Source organism: Gallinula chloropus, assembly GCF_964237585.1.
Source record: "Gallinula chloropus genome assembly, chromosome: 2".
Lineage (NCBI taxonomy): Eukaryota > Metazoa > Chordata > Aves > Gruiformes > Rallidae > Gallinula > Gallinula chloropus.
Window position 1 is genome coordinate 9,518,118 of NC_140086.1, and position 16,953 is coordinate 9,535,070.

The window sequence follows — 16,953 nt, forward strand, 5'->3', positions numbered from 1 at the left end:
TCCATGGGTCCTGTTCAACGACTTCAAAGTCATTCTATTCCTGTTATGTTTGGGGTCATATTTTCCAAGAGAAAGAAGCTGAAAGTCTCCAGCTAAGTATAGAAGGTTAATATGGTATTGCACTGTCATATATGAAAGACCATTTGACATCAGAGAGTAGCAAAGTCATCATCAGCACTGTATTTAGAGGGAGTCTGAACTGGTAAGTGAGCAATGACCTTGCCATCACAGCCTGACTTGTGGAACAGACCCAATGCACTTAATTTTTTTCTTTTCCTTAAGCACTAACTGTTCAATTATTTTAAAGGAACACAGTGATTGTAGTCATGTGGAAATTATTACATTTCATATGTCAATGTTTTCTCTATTTTAAAAGCATCTAATATGACCTATTGTATGACTCATGTTAGAAAATTTCAGCATTTACACCTAGAGTGATGTAGGGTGCTACAGTTTGTGGCATTTCTTTTGAAAGATACTTAAAAACTCTGTAAGTGATGAAGAATTGACCATGCCATCCTCTCTGTTTTCCCATAATCTCTCTGGAGATTATCTGGGGAGGAGAAAGAGTAAAAATCATGGCTTGAAATAAAGACAGTTGAATATGACAAAAAAGTAAGATGATGATGATGATCATGATAAGAATATACAAGACAAGTGATGCACAGTGCAATTGCTCACCACACAGAGATCACCAATGCCCAGATAGTTCCTGAGCCATGCCCTAAACTCCTGGCTAGCTTCCTCATAGTTATATACTGAGCATGGTATCATAGACATCCACAGATCAAACATTCATAAGCATCCATAGATCATACATTCATACCTAAAACACATTTTATTTTGCTTATTTTTCACTCCAACTCACAGAAGTAACCCTTGCAACCTCCTACTACCGACAGGGGTTAGTTTTTGGATTAGTTGGACATTTGTGGTGGTTTTCTTTCTCCTCAGTTCTGGATTAATCATGGATCAGATTTATATACTGAGACTTCCAAAGCTGTCCTTTTCCAATCTTCTACCTGGCTGACCCCAGGCACAGATAAAAGCAGAAACACTAACTCTTACTGCAATGACAGAGCAAAGCCCTTTAACCCAGAGCTGTCAAAGGCACCATCGCAGACACTACCAGCCAGCAGTTACTTGGAAAAGATATTTTGGCTATTACTTGCTTCCTTCTTCCCTTCTCCTGGCAGTGCATCCAGCAGTACCTACAGCCACACAAACCCACTTTGTTGCATGGGCAAAGTAGAACTTTCCATGGCTGATCTCAACTTGCCTCATGTAGAAACAGCTCTCAAGGCACACAGCTGCAAACTGGCACCGCTTTGCTGAAAATGCAGAGTGCACCTGATGGGCTAGAAGACATTTCTGGTTTATATATATAGGTTAAGTTCTGACCTTCCAAACCACATTTTGGAAAGTGCTTTGATTGGATAATTACAGCGCTCTGAATCCAGCCAGCTCTGTAACTTTTATTGCAAAATTATAGATGGCCCATACAGAGGAGCCACTCTCTTCCAGATGTTCTTGTTTGGGTAGGCAAGGTTTAAGGCTGGATTTGCAAAAGGACTTGCACTGACCTTACTCTGTTCCCACTCAGGTCATAAGATCACAAGACTGGAACAGATTTCCTAGGGGCACAGAGTTCAGTCTCCCACATTCACAGGCAGTGACATTATAAAATCCTTTTCTTAAAGTCAACAAAAGTTTCATCACTGACTTCAGTAGAAGCAAAGAGGGGTCAGTTCTTAGTTTGCAGGAAAATTTGACATTTTATATAAGGAAATGAAGATACAGAAGTGCAATAAAATAAAAAGCTAAATTTAGAAGAAAGCTCATGAAGTTGAGGAGGTGCATAAATCAGATGAGGTTAACGTGAGGTTAAGAAGGTACATAAGTCAGGGTCCAGTATGCCTAATTTATGACAAATCTTGATCTTAATTCTGAAATTTGTAAGCCTATTTAATAGCCCCAACTCAAGCCAAAAACATGCTTTCAGACTGAACACAGTGCTTTGTATTCCTGTCATTCTGAGGGTTTTTTTCAGTGAAGACTCCTAATCTGTCTGCATACCAATAATCTCCAAAAACAGCAAATCTTCAACTCCGAGATGACCTGCAGAAAATATACTTTTTTCTAAAATACAGCTGCTTCTCATTTTTGTCCATCCACTGAGATCTGAATAACTCAAAATGAATGATTTTCTTAAAACTGCTGTATAATAGCTATAATCACACCTCAGACAAACACCTCTCAAACAAACAAATGTGTTATTTATAGCTTTTAACATTGAGCAATTTTGATATGCTCATGTTAAGGTTTTTGCTTCCTTCAGTAGTGGCAATTATAGAAAATAAGTTAATAATAGGACACTAAAACTGTACCAGATATTTATCCAGGTTTAAAATAAACTGTTTTCAAAAGGCTAAATCTTCATGTTTACAAACAGAATAAAAATTGAATTTAAGACTAAAGACAGAGTAATCCTACACTAGAGGTCTAATATGCTGTATCGGGATATGGTAGATCTATTTCCAAGGACGGATTAAAAATGTGGTCTTTGTTTCACACCAAACATCTCTCTGACATACACTCAGCATTGTGGGAAAACAGGAAGACAAGTGATACTATTAATCACCACAGGCAGTTGTATCAGCCCCCTGTACTACCGTCAGCATCTCTGTCGAGAATGGAAATACCCCATATGCTGAGAGAGCTCAATGGGAAATTTATTCCTGTGTCGGAAAATCCCATAGCCACTGCTCAGCCCGCACTAAGAGACCAACTGCAGATCACTAGGGCATGCCAGGAGGCAGAAACAGGAAGGGCCCTGCAGATCGTGACATCCATACCTCTCAGTGGGTTGTCAGTGAATTATTTGATTTGTATACAGTGAGAAAAGAACCCATATGACCCCTCCACACATTTCTGTGTACGATCTGCAGTCCCATGCAGAGATCACTATTTAAGGGCCATTGCCTACCTGCAGTAGCCAAATCTAAATAACCTATTGAAAACCAAGGAACCCATAGACACATTAAAATTTTGATAATCATAGAATCATAGACTGGTCTGGGTTGTAAGGGACCCCAAGGATCACAGAGTTCCAACCCCCCTGCCACAGGCAGGGACACCAACCTCCAGGCCTGGAGCTACACAAGGTTGCCCAGGGCTCCATCCAACCTGGCCTTGAACACCTCCAAGGATGGGGCATCCACCACCTGTCTGGGCAGCCTGTTCCAGCAACTCACCACTCTCTCTGTCAAGAACTTCCCCCTAATATCTAATCTAAACCTTCTCTCCTTTAGCTTTAGTCCATTCCCCCTTGTCTTGTGATTATCTACCCTTTTAAAAGTTGATTCCCCTCCTGTTTCTCTGCTCCCTTCTGGTACTGGAAGGCTACAATGAGGTCCTCCCGCAGCCTTCTCTTCTCTAGGCTAAGCAAGCCCAGTTACTTTAGCCTCTCTTCATAGGGGAAAATGACAGCACGCAATTCATAAATCTCATAATAAAGTATAAAAGGAGAAGTTATATGTCAGTGTCATTCCTCCCTTCCACATGTGTGGGAATACTGGCAGGCTTTCCATTTTGCTTTCAGAAATTCCTTCCTTTGCTTTCAGTATTCCTTCTAAAAAACCAGGTAATGTTTCATAGACTGATTTGCTTCTTTCAGTCTTAATGGAAAGACAAAAAACCCCTTTCACAGCTCAAAATCCTGTGAATTATTTCATTACACAATTAAATATATCATATATATCAATGTATAATTCCTTGTTAATTTCTTATCTGCCTGTATCTTACAGCTGTCTGCAGAAAGTTCTGTATCAAACCTGATTATGAGACCTGACTATTTTCTCTTGTACCTAACATTCATCCTTATTCACACAACCCAGTGGAGTTGTTATTTAAACATGAATGTTAGTAAGCCAAGACTGCAGCATGATATATTAGCACTTTCAGCATGGGCAGTGTTAAAACAACAGCTGTACTCCCATCCTTAAAGGTCACAGACCATACCTGAAACTTGCCACAGATGGTCCTATACTCAATGTCATCACAGCATGTGATGACATTCAGAGGAAAAAAATGCTCCATACATAACAAGTCGGATTTTTTCTCCATACATAACAAGTCGGATTTTCCCAGGTTATCTATTTTTCTAGCATTACTTCTCAGATAAGAGGAACTATGTGGAAATCACAGCAGACCAGCAGGAGCGTGCTCTGCTCCACGTGATGAAAGTACAAGTAAAAGCATTCGTTTCAAGATGGAAACCACACATTCAGTTAAGCACACTACAGATTAGTGACAAAGACAACTTGGAGAGAGAGAGAGAGAGAGAGTGTGTGTGTATATTATATCATATAACCTTATATCAGAAAGGGTATTGCAAGAATACAAATAGGCAAGAGATGTTGAAGCCACAAGAAAGCAACAAGGATTCAGCTAAAAGTGTGCATCTCACCTGTCTCCTGCCAGACTGCAGCAACCTACAGGCATTGCAGAGCACTTAACCCCCATGTTTTGCAGACTAATGTGGTAACTAATGCATGTAGAAATGCTTGCAGGAGAAGAACTCAACCAGGAGCCTCAGGCTGTTGAGAGGAATGACAGTGTACAGTGGGTTTCTGGATGAATAATCTGGTACAATGCAAAGGACTGGAAGAACCTCAAGCCTTGCCTTCTGCTGCATCACTCTACAAGAAAGACATCAAGGTCCTGGAGTATGTCCAGAAAAGGGCAATCAGGCTGGTGAAGGGTCAGGAGGTCAAATCTTATGAGTAGCAGCTGAGGGAGCTGGGGTTGTTTAGGCTGGAGAAGAGGAGGCTGAGCGGAGACCTTATCACCATCTACAATTACCTGAAAGGAGGTTGTAGAGAGATGGGAGTTGGTTTCTTTGCCCAAGTGACAGGTGATAGGACAAGGGGGAATGGACTCAAGCTGCACCAGGGCAGGGTCAGATTAGATGCTGGGAAAAATTTTTTCACTGAAAGGGTTGTAGGGCACTGGAACAGGCTGCCCAGGAAGGGGGTTGAGTCACCCACCAACCTTGGATGTATTTAAAATAAAGGTAAAAAAGGTGCTTAGGGGATATGGTTTAGTAGAGGGCAGGTACAGTTGGACTCAAAGATCTCAAGGGTCTTTTCCAACCTATTGATTCTGAGGTTTGCCTTATACAGAAGGGATTTACTTGCATGTCCCTGGTGGTTGCAGGCAGCTCTATGACAGGGCACGATAAGAAGCCAGTACAGAAAATTATTTTTGCTGTTGAAGATTCAATGATCTAGAGGTTTTATGAAGATTATTGTTTGTGAATATCTTCAAAAGCTCAGATTGAGGATAAGAAGGAAAACAAAAAATTTTTTGTTCAATTTACTTAGGTTGAGATTCAGTGAAGGAAACTCCTGTAGATTTTTGGGTGAAACAAAAGAATTTGGTCACATCTTTTCAATTCCTAAGCATGTAGTGACTGCAACAGAAGTCCTCTTTGTGCATGGTGGGATTAACTGTGCTGGATAGTACCTTGCCCTTCCTTGGCTCAAGGCTTTCTGCCTTCAGGCAGATATTAAGGTAAATTAATTTATTCTAGCTGTCCCTTGCTGACTTCGGGCAGTTTAAGACTGTATATGCAAGCTTTGAAAAAACAAAACCAAATTAAAAAAAACAACCAACCAACCAGCCAGTGAGATTAAACAACATAGAAAATGAGACAAATTCTGGTGACAGTCCAAAACCAGACAATCTAGTTCTGAAGAAGCTGTTTTAATGTTTAGTCTGCTGTGAACATGGGAGAGAAGACCTGTTTCTCAGAAGGCTAAACATTAAAACAGCTTCAACATACAAGTGCTAGATGCAGGCCCTAACCAGTTTTCAGACAGAGATAGCAAAATACTTGATGGAAGACAGCTTGATGTAAGATATGTCTGCCCATTTCTCCAGGCTGTTGAGATTCCTCTGAATGGCAACATACTCATCTGGTCTGTCAACCTTCCCAACCAGTTGTCATCTACAAACTCACTGCAAGTGAGTTTCTGTCCCATTCAAGACATGAAACAGTATGAGCCCAAAATCAACACTCTGGGTACAGCAGTGACTACCCTCCAGCTGGATTACAATGCTGTGGCCAGCAGTTTAGCCAGCATTTAGTCCACCTCACTGTTGGTTTATCTAGACCTTACTTCATCAGTTTCTCTGAGGATGTTATGTGAGATCAGCAGTTTTTCTGAAGTCAAGATAAACAATACCCACAGTTCTTCACTCCACTTAGTCACCTGGCTGTAGAAGACTGTCTGGTTGATCAGACATGATTTTCTCTTGCATAAATGCACGTTGACTACCTCCAACCACCTTCTTGTTCTTAACATTACTGGAAATTATTTATGATCAGTTGTTCTACTACCTTCCCAGAGATCAAGGTGAGGCTGAGAAGCCTCAGTTGTTCCCTGGGACTTCTTTCTTGCCCTTCTTGAAGGCAGAGGGGACATTTGCTTTCTTCCCAGCCATCATGAGGGCCTTTCAAAGGTAGTTGAGGGTGGTCTCACAATGACATCAAACAGCTCCCTTTGCACTTTTGGGTGCATCACAACAGGCCCCAATGAGCCTGTGTGCCTAGCTTGCTCTCTAGCCTGATCCTCCTTCACTGAGGGAAAATCTTCCTTTGTGCAGTCTTTCCCCTTGGTTTTAATGGCCTGACAGATGGATTTGCCAGTAAAGACTGAAGTGGAGAAAGCACAAAGTGCCTCAGCCTTTTCTGTATCCGTTGTCATCAAGTCTCCTGCCCCATTCAGCAGCAGACCCACATTTTCTCTACTCTTTCTTTTGCTGCCCACGCATTTGTAGAAACCCTTCCTTTTGAGGCTTTTTACACTGTTCAATGCTGCTGCAATTCCTTACCATGTCTATCAAGAAGAGAGATGAGGAAAACAAGCGAAGCATTTACTTCCCACAAGACTGAAAATAACTCCGTTAATCTGGGTCTCTTTACAAGGCATCAGGGCTGGAAACACCACAGACTGGAGTGAAGGAATGCTCTGTATCTAGACCGAAAACAGGATGAAGCAAAGTGCTGGGCACTCTCTCCCAAGCGTTGCAGACTGTCTAGCTAGAAAATGCAGCAGTCAAATGCAGTAGTTGCCTATTAAAATATAGGCCTTAATTGTGCCTCAGTAAACTGTCGCTTGGACGTAACATTAACTTATTTCACAGAGCTTTCTGGCAAAGTATTTAAGTATGTTTTTGATCCTTTGATGGAAAGTTTTATATATATAAGCTTACATGCACACAAACACACACATATATAAATACCTATACACACACAATAGTGCCCTTTAAATAGGACATTTTCTCACACATACCATCTGGTTACCACACGGGAGTCACAGTATTGGGGTATTTTTTTCCCCTTGTAGAAGCAATGCCACAGCGCAGCAAATTCAGTCACTCTGATGCCCAATTCTAAACCCATTCATCTTCTATAGCATATATTAATATAACATAGAGAATCATAAAGGGTTTGGAAACAATGTTTTTAAAAATTTTTCCAAATGTCTGACAACACAGGAGAGATAGCAATCTGACCTAAATAACCATGCTGGTACTTCTACTATCAAAATGAGGCAGAACATAAGAAGGACAGATGGTGCTCAGTTGCATTTTGAATGTGTTGCCACACACACTGGAAACCCAAAGAGTAGAGGATACCAGTGCTAATTTGATATCCAGGCTAGTTGTTCTCTTTGTAACTCACTGACGTCTCCACTCCAATCCAGAACCCTGCCTCTCCATGTGTGGGTCTGCTCATTTGTGTGGTTAACTAGACCTTTGCAAACCAGAGACATAGCTAGTACCTCTGCATTTGGAAAGATGACCTGGAAATGGGTGAGATTGATCAAGATTGCTACTAAGACTAAGATGAGTCCCTCACTTGCAGTGGCTAAGTTCTGAGAGATCTTGAGAGCAGAGAGCAAGTGACAGATGGGAAGGTGCAATTCCCTTAAGTGCTATTTAGGTCACTCTTTTCCTAGAAAATAGGAAAGCAAGAAAAACAAAAGAAAAATTACAATATTTCTACAAAGCTGCATAGTGGAGGTAGAAAGGTTTAATAAAGCACTTTTGTACATGCCATGGGAAAAAAACTTTTCAAACGGGTTGAATTGCCCAATCTCCCAACATTTCAGACAAAAATTACTTCTGCTTACCTATAAAGATAGGTATTTTCTTTCTATTACATTAAAAGAATCACTATAAAAGCACAAATTCTACTAATAACAGAAATTATCTGAGCATTATCATTACTGGTAGTTACAGATATGGGGATGAAACAGTTAGTGCCAAATTTCAAACTCAGTAGTGAGTATTAACCGTCTCCTGAAAGCCCAGTTGTGTATGGTTTAAGAAAAGACAAGACAGAAACAGGGTAACAAATTTGCTCAAACCAAACACACAATCAAGAACTGAACTGGACAGACTTCTCAATTTCAGTCTCAATTGAGGGTTAAATGGAGTTATCTAATGACTAGTCAACCTGCTTCCTTTCCGTTATATGCAGCATTTAGCAGATATGCTGTGTATTTCTGGAAAGGACACATCAGGGAAGCCTGTAGCTGTTGACAATTTGCATACATGTTTAGGGGGCAATAAATACAAAGCCCCGAAAGACAGTTGTTGAGTTTCATTTTTTAAGAGGATCCACCCACTTTGAAAAGAACATGTGAGCTCCATAAGATTAATTTACTGCACATCTGAAATAGTTTTTTCTTCCTGATACTAAAAAAGATGATGTCATAGCAAATTACAGCATCTCTTCAAAAGTGGGACTTAACATACCCCTCAAATACTACATTTCTCGTGATCCATTTCTGAATAACCTCGGAGACAATAGTCCCATGCTTGCAGGAAACCACAAACAAGGAGTAAGGGTAGTTGAGCTTATCATCCTTCTGTACCACCACTTATAAAGCAGTATAAACCTGTACTAATTTATGAAAGGAATTGTCACTTTCATCTTCTTGGGTTTGCCTAGATTTGCCTTTGAGTCTCTATAGCAATTGTTTCTGTCTATTTGAAAACTCACAGTCAGTCCTTGCATTCAGCATTACTGAAAGAAACTGCTGGTGATTTATCTAGCCTGTCATCCCTTACCAACCTGAGAAGCATCAGATGCTACAAGAAAGGCACTAGAGACCCCACAAGAGTGGACAATAATGCAGTAACAGCTTTCCAAGAGGCTACCTTTGCCAGAGCTTTTCTTCATTGTCCACTGCACTAATATATGAAGATATATCCAATGAAAATGATGTGACATCCATGCTTATAAATGATATAATATCCTATTATGCTGTGATAAATTTCTTCATGAATCCTGCCAACTATTTTGCCTCGGTGACCTCTTGTGGCAGTGAGTTTGAGAGATATTAAGCTAGCATTCTGGATTACATTTTTTCCATTTAAATTATACATAATTAATAAAAAATACGTAAGTGAATAAACTCACAAACAATTCAATAAAGTGTGATCTTTAAGTAATATATAAAAAATAGAGGATATGTCCTGGTTTTGGCTTAATATGTGAATACACTTACCATTTTCTGGCCTGAGAAGTAAACTAACAGGTGGACACAGGTTAGACATGGTGTTCTTCAAGTCATCTAAAAGCAGAAAAAATAAAAAAAAAGTTTTGAAAACAATAACTCTTGAACATTTAAAATTTAATTGAAATCTTAGTATTTCCAGCATTACTTCTGGGAAGTAAATATTGCACCTTCTCACAACAAACACCACAGGTAAGCTGCTTTGCTATCTAATCCTTTTGAGTTTCTACATGAAACCAGAGTTCTCTAAATTTCTGAATTTATAAATATTCCTACAAACACTTTTTAAAATACAGTTATTTATGAAGAACTCCTTTCAGGACTGTGATTTTTCCATATATTCTATATTTGCTTTCCTATATCACAAGAGACACGAGATTTTTTTCTGCTTCTTTATTAGCAAACTGGAATTTCTCAAAAGGAGAATTAGGAACAAGTAATTTTCTAACAGAAAGCTTTTAAAATTCAAATTCAAATAAAGAGTCATATTTTCCACACATGAAACTTTTCATTTGTTAACATTTCACTTAAAAATTTTGTAATTTTAGATAAAAAATAAGATTTTCCCCCTGTGTATTTGTATTTTGTAAAACGCTTTGGCAAATCAAGTTAGTTTTAAATTCTCTACTAAGACAAAATAAACCACCATTCCTACAGAAGTTGAAGACCGATACGACTTTCCATTTGCTTCTTCCACTTTTGATTGTTCACTCATGTAACCAATGGATATTTCTTAAAATTCAGGATTTTTACCACTTGCTTTGACAGGAGTAGAAGAATTGGGGCTATCCAGAACCCTCTTTAAAGAAAGTGTTACTATATGTTCCTCGTTGACTGAGCTGCAACTATGACTATACATATGAAGTCATATTACTAATGAGCAAAGCCACACTGGCAAACAGCTCATATGTCAATGTAACATACTATGAAAAGCAGAGACACAAGTGCCTCCTACAACAGCAGACTGGACTAAAACCAAAGACCTGCTTCATGCTAACGTTCCACTGCCTACAGTAAATTCCTCCTTCAGATTTTACTCATTTTCCCTTTTAGTCTCAGAGCTTTCTTGTTCCTCTTCGTGGTTCCCAGACCCCCAACACACCAGCACAACTGATACAAATTTTTGTCTGCAAATATCTCCATTTGCATAAACATCTGTGCCTTGTCGTGTGTTCTAGTGGAAACACATCTGAAGCTTCCTAATTACGTAAGGAAATGTCACCGTCTCTCCTAACACTCCCCTCTTTGCATATACCCCAACCTCATCTTCATCATCCCTTTGTCCATGAAACGAGCAAGATACTTTATTTTAATTTGGTTCTTTCTCAACTAGAGGAAAAACTCTTCCTAGAAGTGGAAGTGTATCTATGCCTCCTCTTCACTTCGTCTTTCTACCATTCTTCATTCTTACCCCATCAGTTTCTCAGTTCCCCCTATCCACATGCTCCTGCCATTGCCTGCTTTGTCAGGCCTATTGTTCCGTTCCTTTCATCCTCAGCTTATCCTTCTCCAAGCCCACAATGAGGATCTGGGAAACCCTTTAAGCTTCTGTGGTGCCCCCTCAACTCCGTGCTGTCTCCTCTTTAACAAGGGTTACTCCAATGGGGGAGGAAATGAATGGTCTAGGGAGCAGAGTGCCAGCCTAGGACTTCAAAAAGCTTAGGATAAAGTTCATATTTTATACACTTCCAGTGTGAATGACAGTTTTCCAAGTTTACCAAGATTGTCTCTACACACTGGACAGTATAAATCCACACTTCATGCCTCCCCTCTCTACTCAGATATCAATTCTTTACTTGCCAAGAACTAAGGCAGTTTAAAAGCAGGAATTTTATTGATTTTTTTCCCTGATTTTGTCAACATGAAGACCTGCCCCCCATGATGGAGGGACAGTAAGGTTCAGTAAGGTTCTGACCAAGTACATTTTATAACAGGCTATCCTCCCATAAAGGGGGATGCAGTCAGTCAGGAATTTCTTTTCCTCATTGTTTCAGTTAAGTTAAATCAAAGCTTAACAAAGTTGAACTTGACCCACCCAGGAGTATGACAAAAGACAAACGCATTGAAATTTTTTGCTTTGGAAAAAAAGGAGTGGTTTTGATTCCTCTTGAGGGAATAACCAGACCTCTCACAACTTCTGTTTAAACATGGATTGGCTTCTTACTGCTTGAAGAATACAGTGCAACCTTGGAATTTGGTCTTGGCCTTTTCTTTACCAAATCAGCTGAAAGTTAATTTTAAATCCCATAACAAAGCCAAACCTTCTGAAGTTATGCATCCACACCATAAGCCAGGCAGTGAGAAACAAAGAACGATGACCTGATTAGGGCTGTTTAAAGAGGCAGAACACTTGTGGGTTCCAACACTGGCTGCAGGTCTCCCATACAATCTAAGAAACTAAATTACACCTCTTTGAGGTAATTCTATTTCTTTTCTATTCAAATGGAGATTAAATTGCACCTTTCTTTTCCTTGCACATATTTGCCCGCCTTGTCTATTTCTGATCTTTGCAAATGTGTCTTCCATCTGAAAGCTGAAGCTTCTATACATTGAAGTTAAATAATAAATGTAGAAATCAGTTGGAAAAGCCATGTGTCCCGTCACCACTTACCAGGCTTTTGATACCATCCGAACGGGTGTATTCTGACTGCAGCATCTGGTGAGCTACAGTTTGAAATTTGCCAAGCACTTCTTGCTTCCTCAGCACATGTCTGGATACCTAGGCTGTTCAGAGTCAGGCACACGATCTTTCCACCTGCCAGGGAAATACGTGGTTATAGAAACGATGAGGAAAAATTTCCTCTTCTAGGTACTGTTTTGAGGAAAGTAAATACAGCACAGTTCCTCTGAGTGTTAAATGGAATTCCACTGGCTAGAAATCAAAGGAGGGAAATACTTAAAATGGGCCAAGTTTTACTGCTGTTGAAAAGAGTGTTGAAAAATCACAATCAATTCAATATGAGGGAAGGTGGGTAACCAACACTATAACCTATTAGGGTCTCTAGGAATATTTCTGCTGAGCAAAGATCAGGACCTCTTCTTTCAGGAAAGCAGCCCTTTCCAGTTAATGCAATCCTGGAAATTAAAACCCTGCATGTTTGTTGAAACACAGCCCCTACTTACATCAAGATAGAAATTCTGCTTTTCAAAGGCCTAATGCAAATATTTCTGTACCCGAACAAAACACAGCTACCAGTTTCACTGAAGACTTATCCTAGCTCATGTTAAAATCACTATTGAAAGTTCTCTTGACTATATGAATGCCAGGACTGGACATCTGAAATGCCACAGATAATAAGTACTAATCAGATAAGTGAAGAGGTGTCAGGTTTGCATGTTCAATGCTTTAAAATCCTTAATTTATTTTAGAATTATTTAAAGAAGCTTAAATTCATATTCAGTTAAGACTTCAAATTTCACATGGTCACATGTAGGTATGAAAACTGTCAACTGGTTTTTGATTTGCATAGTCATTCCAATCTAAACTACATTGGATTAATTTTCCAAGCGGCTCATTTTTGACGACTGAAAACTTTGGTCAACAAAAAAGGTAATTAAAAATACGAATTTACGAAGTGTTCCAAATTCACAAATGAACTGCAAAACCAGTACATCCTAATGGCCTCGGGGAGAGCTGATCAGCACATGACACTTTTGAAAACAAGGCTGGTCATTTTAGTAGCTTAAATCTGGGATAAAATATTAAAAATATTTCATTTACTCTGACCTGGACAGCATCCAATGTGAAACACCTGCTAGAGACTTTCTTTTAAAGAGAACACTTCCTTTACAGACAGTGAAGGAAAAGAAAATTGTATCTAGAACAGGATTCAGTTAGCCAAAATTCTTAATCCTAAAGTCTTATAGTTGTGTCTGTACATTCCTCAGCTGACTATAGAGGGGGCATAGAGTGACAACGCCCCTTAACTTAGACATCTCAGGTGAGTAAAATGTTTGATTTTCCAATGTCTTTCAAGTTACAAGTATTTTTAAAGATCTGAAATCCTCAAACTATCAGGAATGCTACTTAAGAGGTCTTAAATAACTAAAACACTAAGGAGGAGAAGATAGACAACCTCTATCCCCAGTCTTCCTCAAGTAAGAGACTAAAATTTGGCAGCAGAGAAGTTCCGACATCAAAGAAAGCGAAAAGGCAAAACCAAAATAAAAACAGAATTTAAAAAAATAATAATTCAACTAACATTTTGGAAGGGAGGTTGATAATTGAGAAGTAACAGTTTCTTGGAGTTTGAATTTCATGCTGTTGGAACAGCAGCATCTTACAGACTCATTCTCATGAAGTTTTCTTAATTTCTGAGATGTGGAGTATGTTTAGACTTCTAGAAAAGGTTAGGATTACTCAAAAAGGCACTGAAGAGAGTTGTGTAAGATCTGTAAGCACCTTTAAAGTGCCCTTCACAGCAAAAGTGATAAAGTTGTAGAGATGAAGGAAGACTGAAATTATTTTTAAAATAAAAATACCTGATTCCTGGGAGTCATTAAAAAAGCCAAATCCTGTGCAACAGGGGTCAGCATCACACCAACGCTCACACTCAAAAAAGCTGGGAAAGGAAAAACATCATTACCTTTACTACCAGTAGTAATCTGCCTCTGCCATGGAGAAGGGAGAGAGGATACTGGACAGGGGAGAGGGACACCAAGAACATGTAGGGATTCCTTTCACAGTAAGACAACCTCATGGTTCTCACTGTGCAGTTACACTTCCATACATTTTCTGTTTATAGATGAAATTATGTTCCATCAGTATACATCTACCAGACTACATACAATATACTAGATTTGTACTTTGATATCTGCCCTGAAAATATCAGCTTACATTAATTCCTTGTACTATTGCCAAGGGATTTAACCGGCCAACTAGCAATTCAATAGCACTGTAAGTAATAAATGACATAGATATAATGACTAATTATATGCATTACTATTTATAACTCAACTATATATTTCCTTTAATTTACATGCTTTTTTCTTTTTTCTTAAATATTCTCAAATAATACACTTTTCTTGGATCAATATGTCCAATCCCCTTCACCTGCATAACAGGGCCTTGGTATTCCACGTACAATTAAACTTCCATTAAAAACAAAGGAACAGTCATGTCCTACCCATCTGAAACAGCTTTTCTGCTCAGGTCAGTCTTATTCCTCACTGAAATACCAGTTACTTTTTGGAATTGTACACGTGTGTAGAAGCTCTTCACAGAACTTTTTAGAGTGACTGGAAGGAAGAAGAAAGACATATTTGGAAAAATCATCTTAACCTTGTAATTTACATATACTGGTCAAGTAGTCATATGGTAAGGATAAAGTTTATATCTCTATGCTACAATGGTCTTGATCCATCAAAAGGTATTTTTTACATTGTCACAGTAAACATTTGATGGTTAAGCTGAAAATGAACAAAAAATCCGACAAGTGAAGGCTCTAAAAACTAAAAATACATTGCCAAGGAAAGACTTCCTTATCAGGACTTCTGTTTCTGAGACCTGTATTGACATTACTCCTTCCTCAAGGTCCAAATACTGGGGAACAACACCAGATTGGAAGACTCCAGTGTATCCATGCCTTAATTCACTTTTGCTGCACTTTGAGCTCCCCAAAAAGATACAGTTTAATGGTTGCATTCACTGGACCCTACATTTTTCACAGCAAAAGTGTATGTTCCTGTACACTGATAAAAGGTCCAGCCTGCTCACATCAGCTCTATGAGAAAATCATTGAAGTTCAAAACCATTTAAAGACCAGGGGTTTAAATCCACATGTCTATAATTCTGAATTTGCTTTTTTAAAAAACTAAATTAAAAAATTACACTCAACAACCTTAAATTCTTGCATTGCTTCACTACAATGGAAATTTTAATGGTTGAAAATGGTATTGGTGATATCTTAATGACATTCCCATTTCACTCACATTATAAAAGGATTTAAAACCAGGTATACAAATTATATGAGCTACCCTTGACCTCTCTGTATGGGGAATAACTGAGGTGGAGAGTGGAACACAGGGTTAATATCTTTCCATTCTGAATGGAAAATGAAAAATCCTACCCAGAACAGCTTGACCCTCTCCTGCCCCATCACATCCTCCCTCGCCCCATCACATCCCAGCATTCATTCATGCATTCAGACTTTTAACCTCTGAATCAGAAGTCAGAGCATTGGCTTTCATCATTACACATTCAAATCCCCCAACTTGCCTATTTTACGGTACAATGTCTGTGGTTGCTGGGGTAGCACGGTTCGACAGTTTTCCGGTATTTGATCGATGCTGCCATCACAAATCTGGGCCTCTGGATACAGGGTGCACACAAAGTATGTGTCTGAGGTGTTCTGAAGATCTGCCATTTGACAAAACTCATCTTCTTCTGCACAGCCTAGGAAATGAAGTTACTAACAGTCACACACATGCAAGGGTTTATTCCCCTCTCTGTTCCTTTTCATGTCTCCAGCTCACTTAAAGCTACCCATCCATAAACAATGAAAAGGGACAATGTCAATATTATTCTATTATGGTCCAAGAGGAACAGGGACAGATCCTGTTTGTAGCGATGTTGAAGAGCAGCCTTACCTAAGGAGCACACAAAAGAGGATAAACCACAGTGAAATGGAAGATACATTCCCCAGCTGTGACAAGCATTACCCTAGTGTACTGATGTCACCAGCTGGCTCGTGAAGATATCTCTTGCTTTTTTTTTTTTTTAATGAATTTTACATACAAACTGTATAATCATAAAAGAACTGTCCATCTAGGGAGGTCTAGGGAGGTAATTGTGCCCCTGTACTTGACATTGGTGAGGCTGCACCTCAAGTACTGTGTGCGGTTCTGGGCTCCTCACCATAAGAAGGACATTGAGGTCCTCAAGCAAGTGCAGAGAAGGGCAACCAGGCTGGGGAAGGGGCTGGAGGGCAAATCATATGAGGAGCGGCTGAGGGAGATGGGGCTGTTTAGCTTGGAGAAGAGGAGGTTGAGGGAAGACCTTATCACCACCCTACAGCTACCTGAAGGGAGGTTGTAGAGAGGTGGGTGATGGTCTCTTCAGCCAGGTGACAGGAGATAGGACAAGGGGAAATGGAATGAAGCTGTGCCAGGGCAGGTTTAGATTTGATATTAGAAAAAATTTTTTACTGAAAGAGTTGTGAGGGCCTGGAACAGGCTGCCCAGGGAGGGGGTTGAGTCACCTTCCCTGGATGTGTTCAAAAAAAGGGTTGATGAAGTACTTAGGGATATGGTTCAGCATAGGATAGGAATGTTTGGACTTGATGATCTTCAAAGGTCTCTTCCAACCTTGTGATTCTGTGATTCTGTGATCAGTCATGGGCCTCGTACTTTAAGGACTAAA

The 16,953-nt window shown here is 39.5% G+C and overlaps 1 protein-coding gene across 1 annotated transcript in view; it reads right to left on the minus strand.

The window, feature by feature from the left end:
- The window catches only part of TG (thyroglobulin), a gene marked incomplete at both ends in the record, with an annotated part of 159,750 nt that overhangs the window by 85,585 nt on the left and 57,212 nt on the right, over window positions 1-16,953 (minus strand). The window contains 5 exons of the mRNA XM_084280248.1: window positions 9,585-9,650; window positions 12,205-12,348; window positions 14,076-14,155; window positions 14,720-14,831; window positions 15,811-15,987. Of these exons, the coding sequence (XP_084136374.1) occupies window positions 9,585-9,650; window positions 12,205-12,348; window positions 14,076-14,155; window positions 14,720-14,831; window positions 15,811-15,987 (579 nt within the window). The remainder of the gene's footprint in view (window positions 1-9,584; window positions 9,651-12,204; window positions 12,349-14,075; window positions 14,156-14,719; window positions 14,832-15,810; window positions 15,988-16,953) is intronic.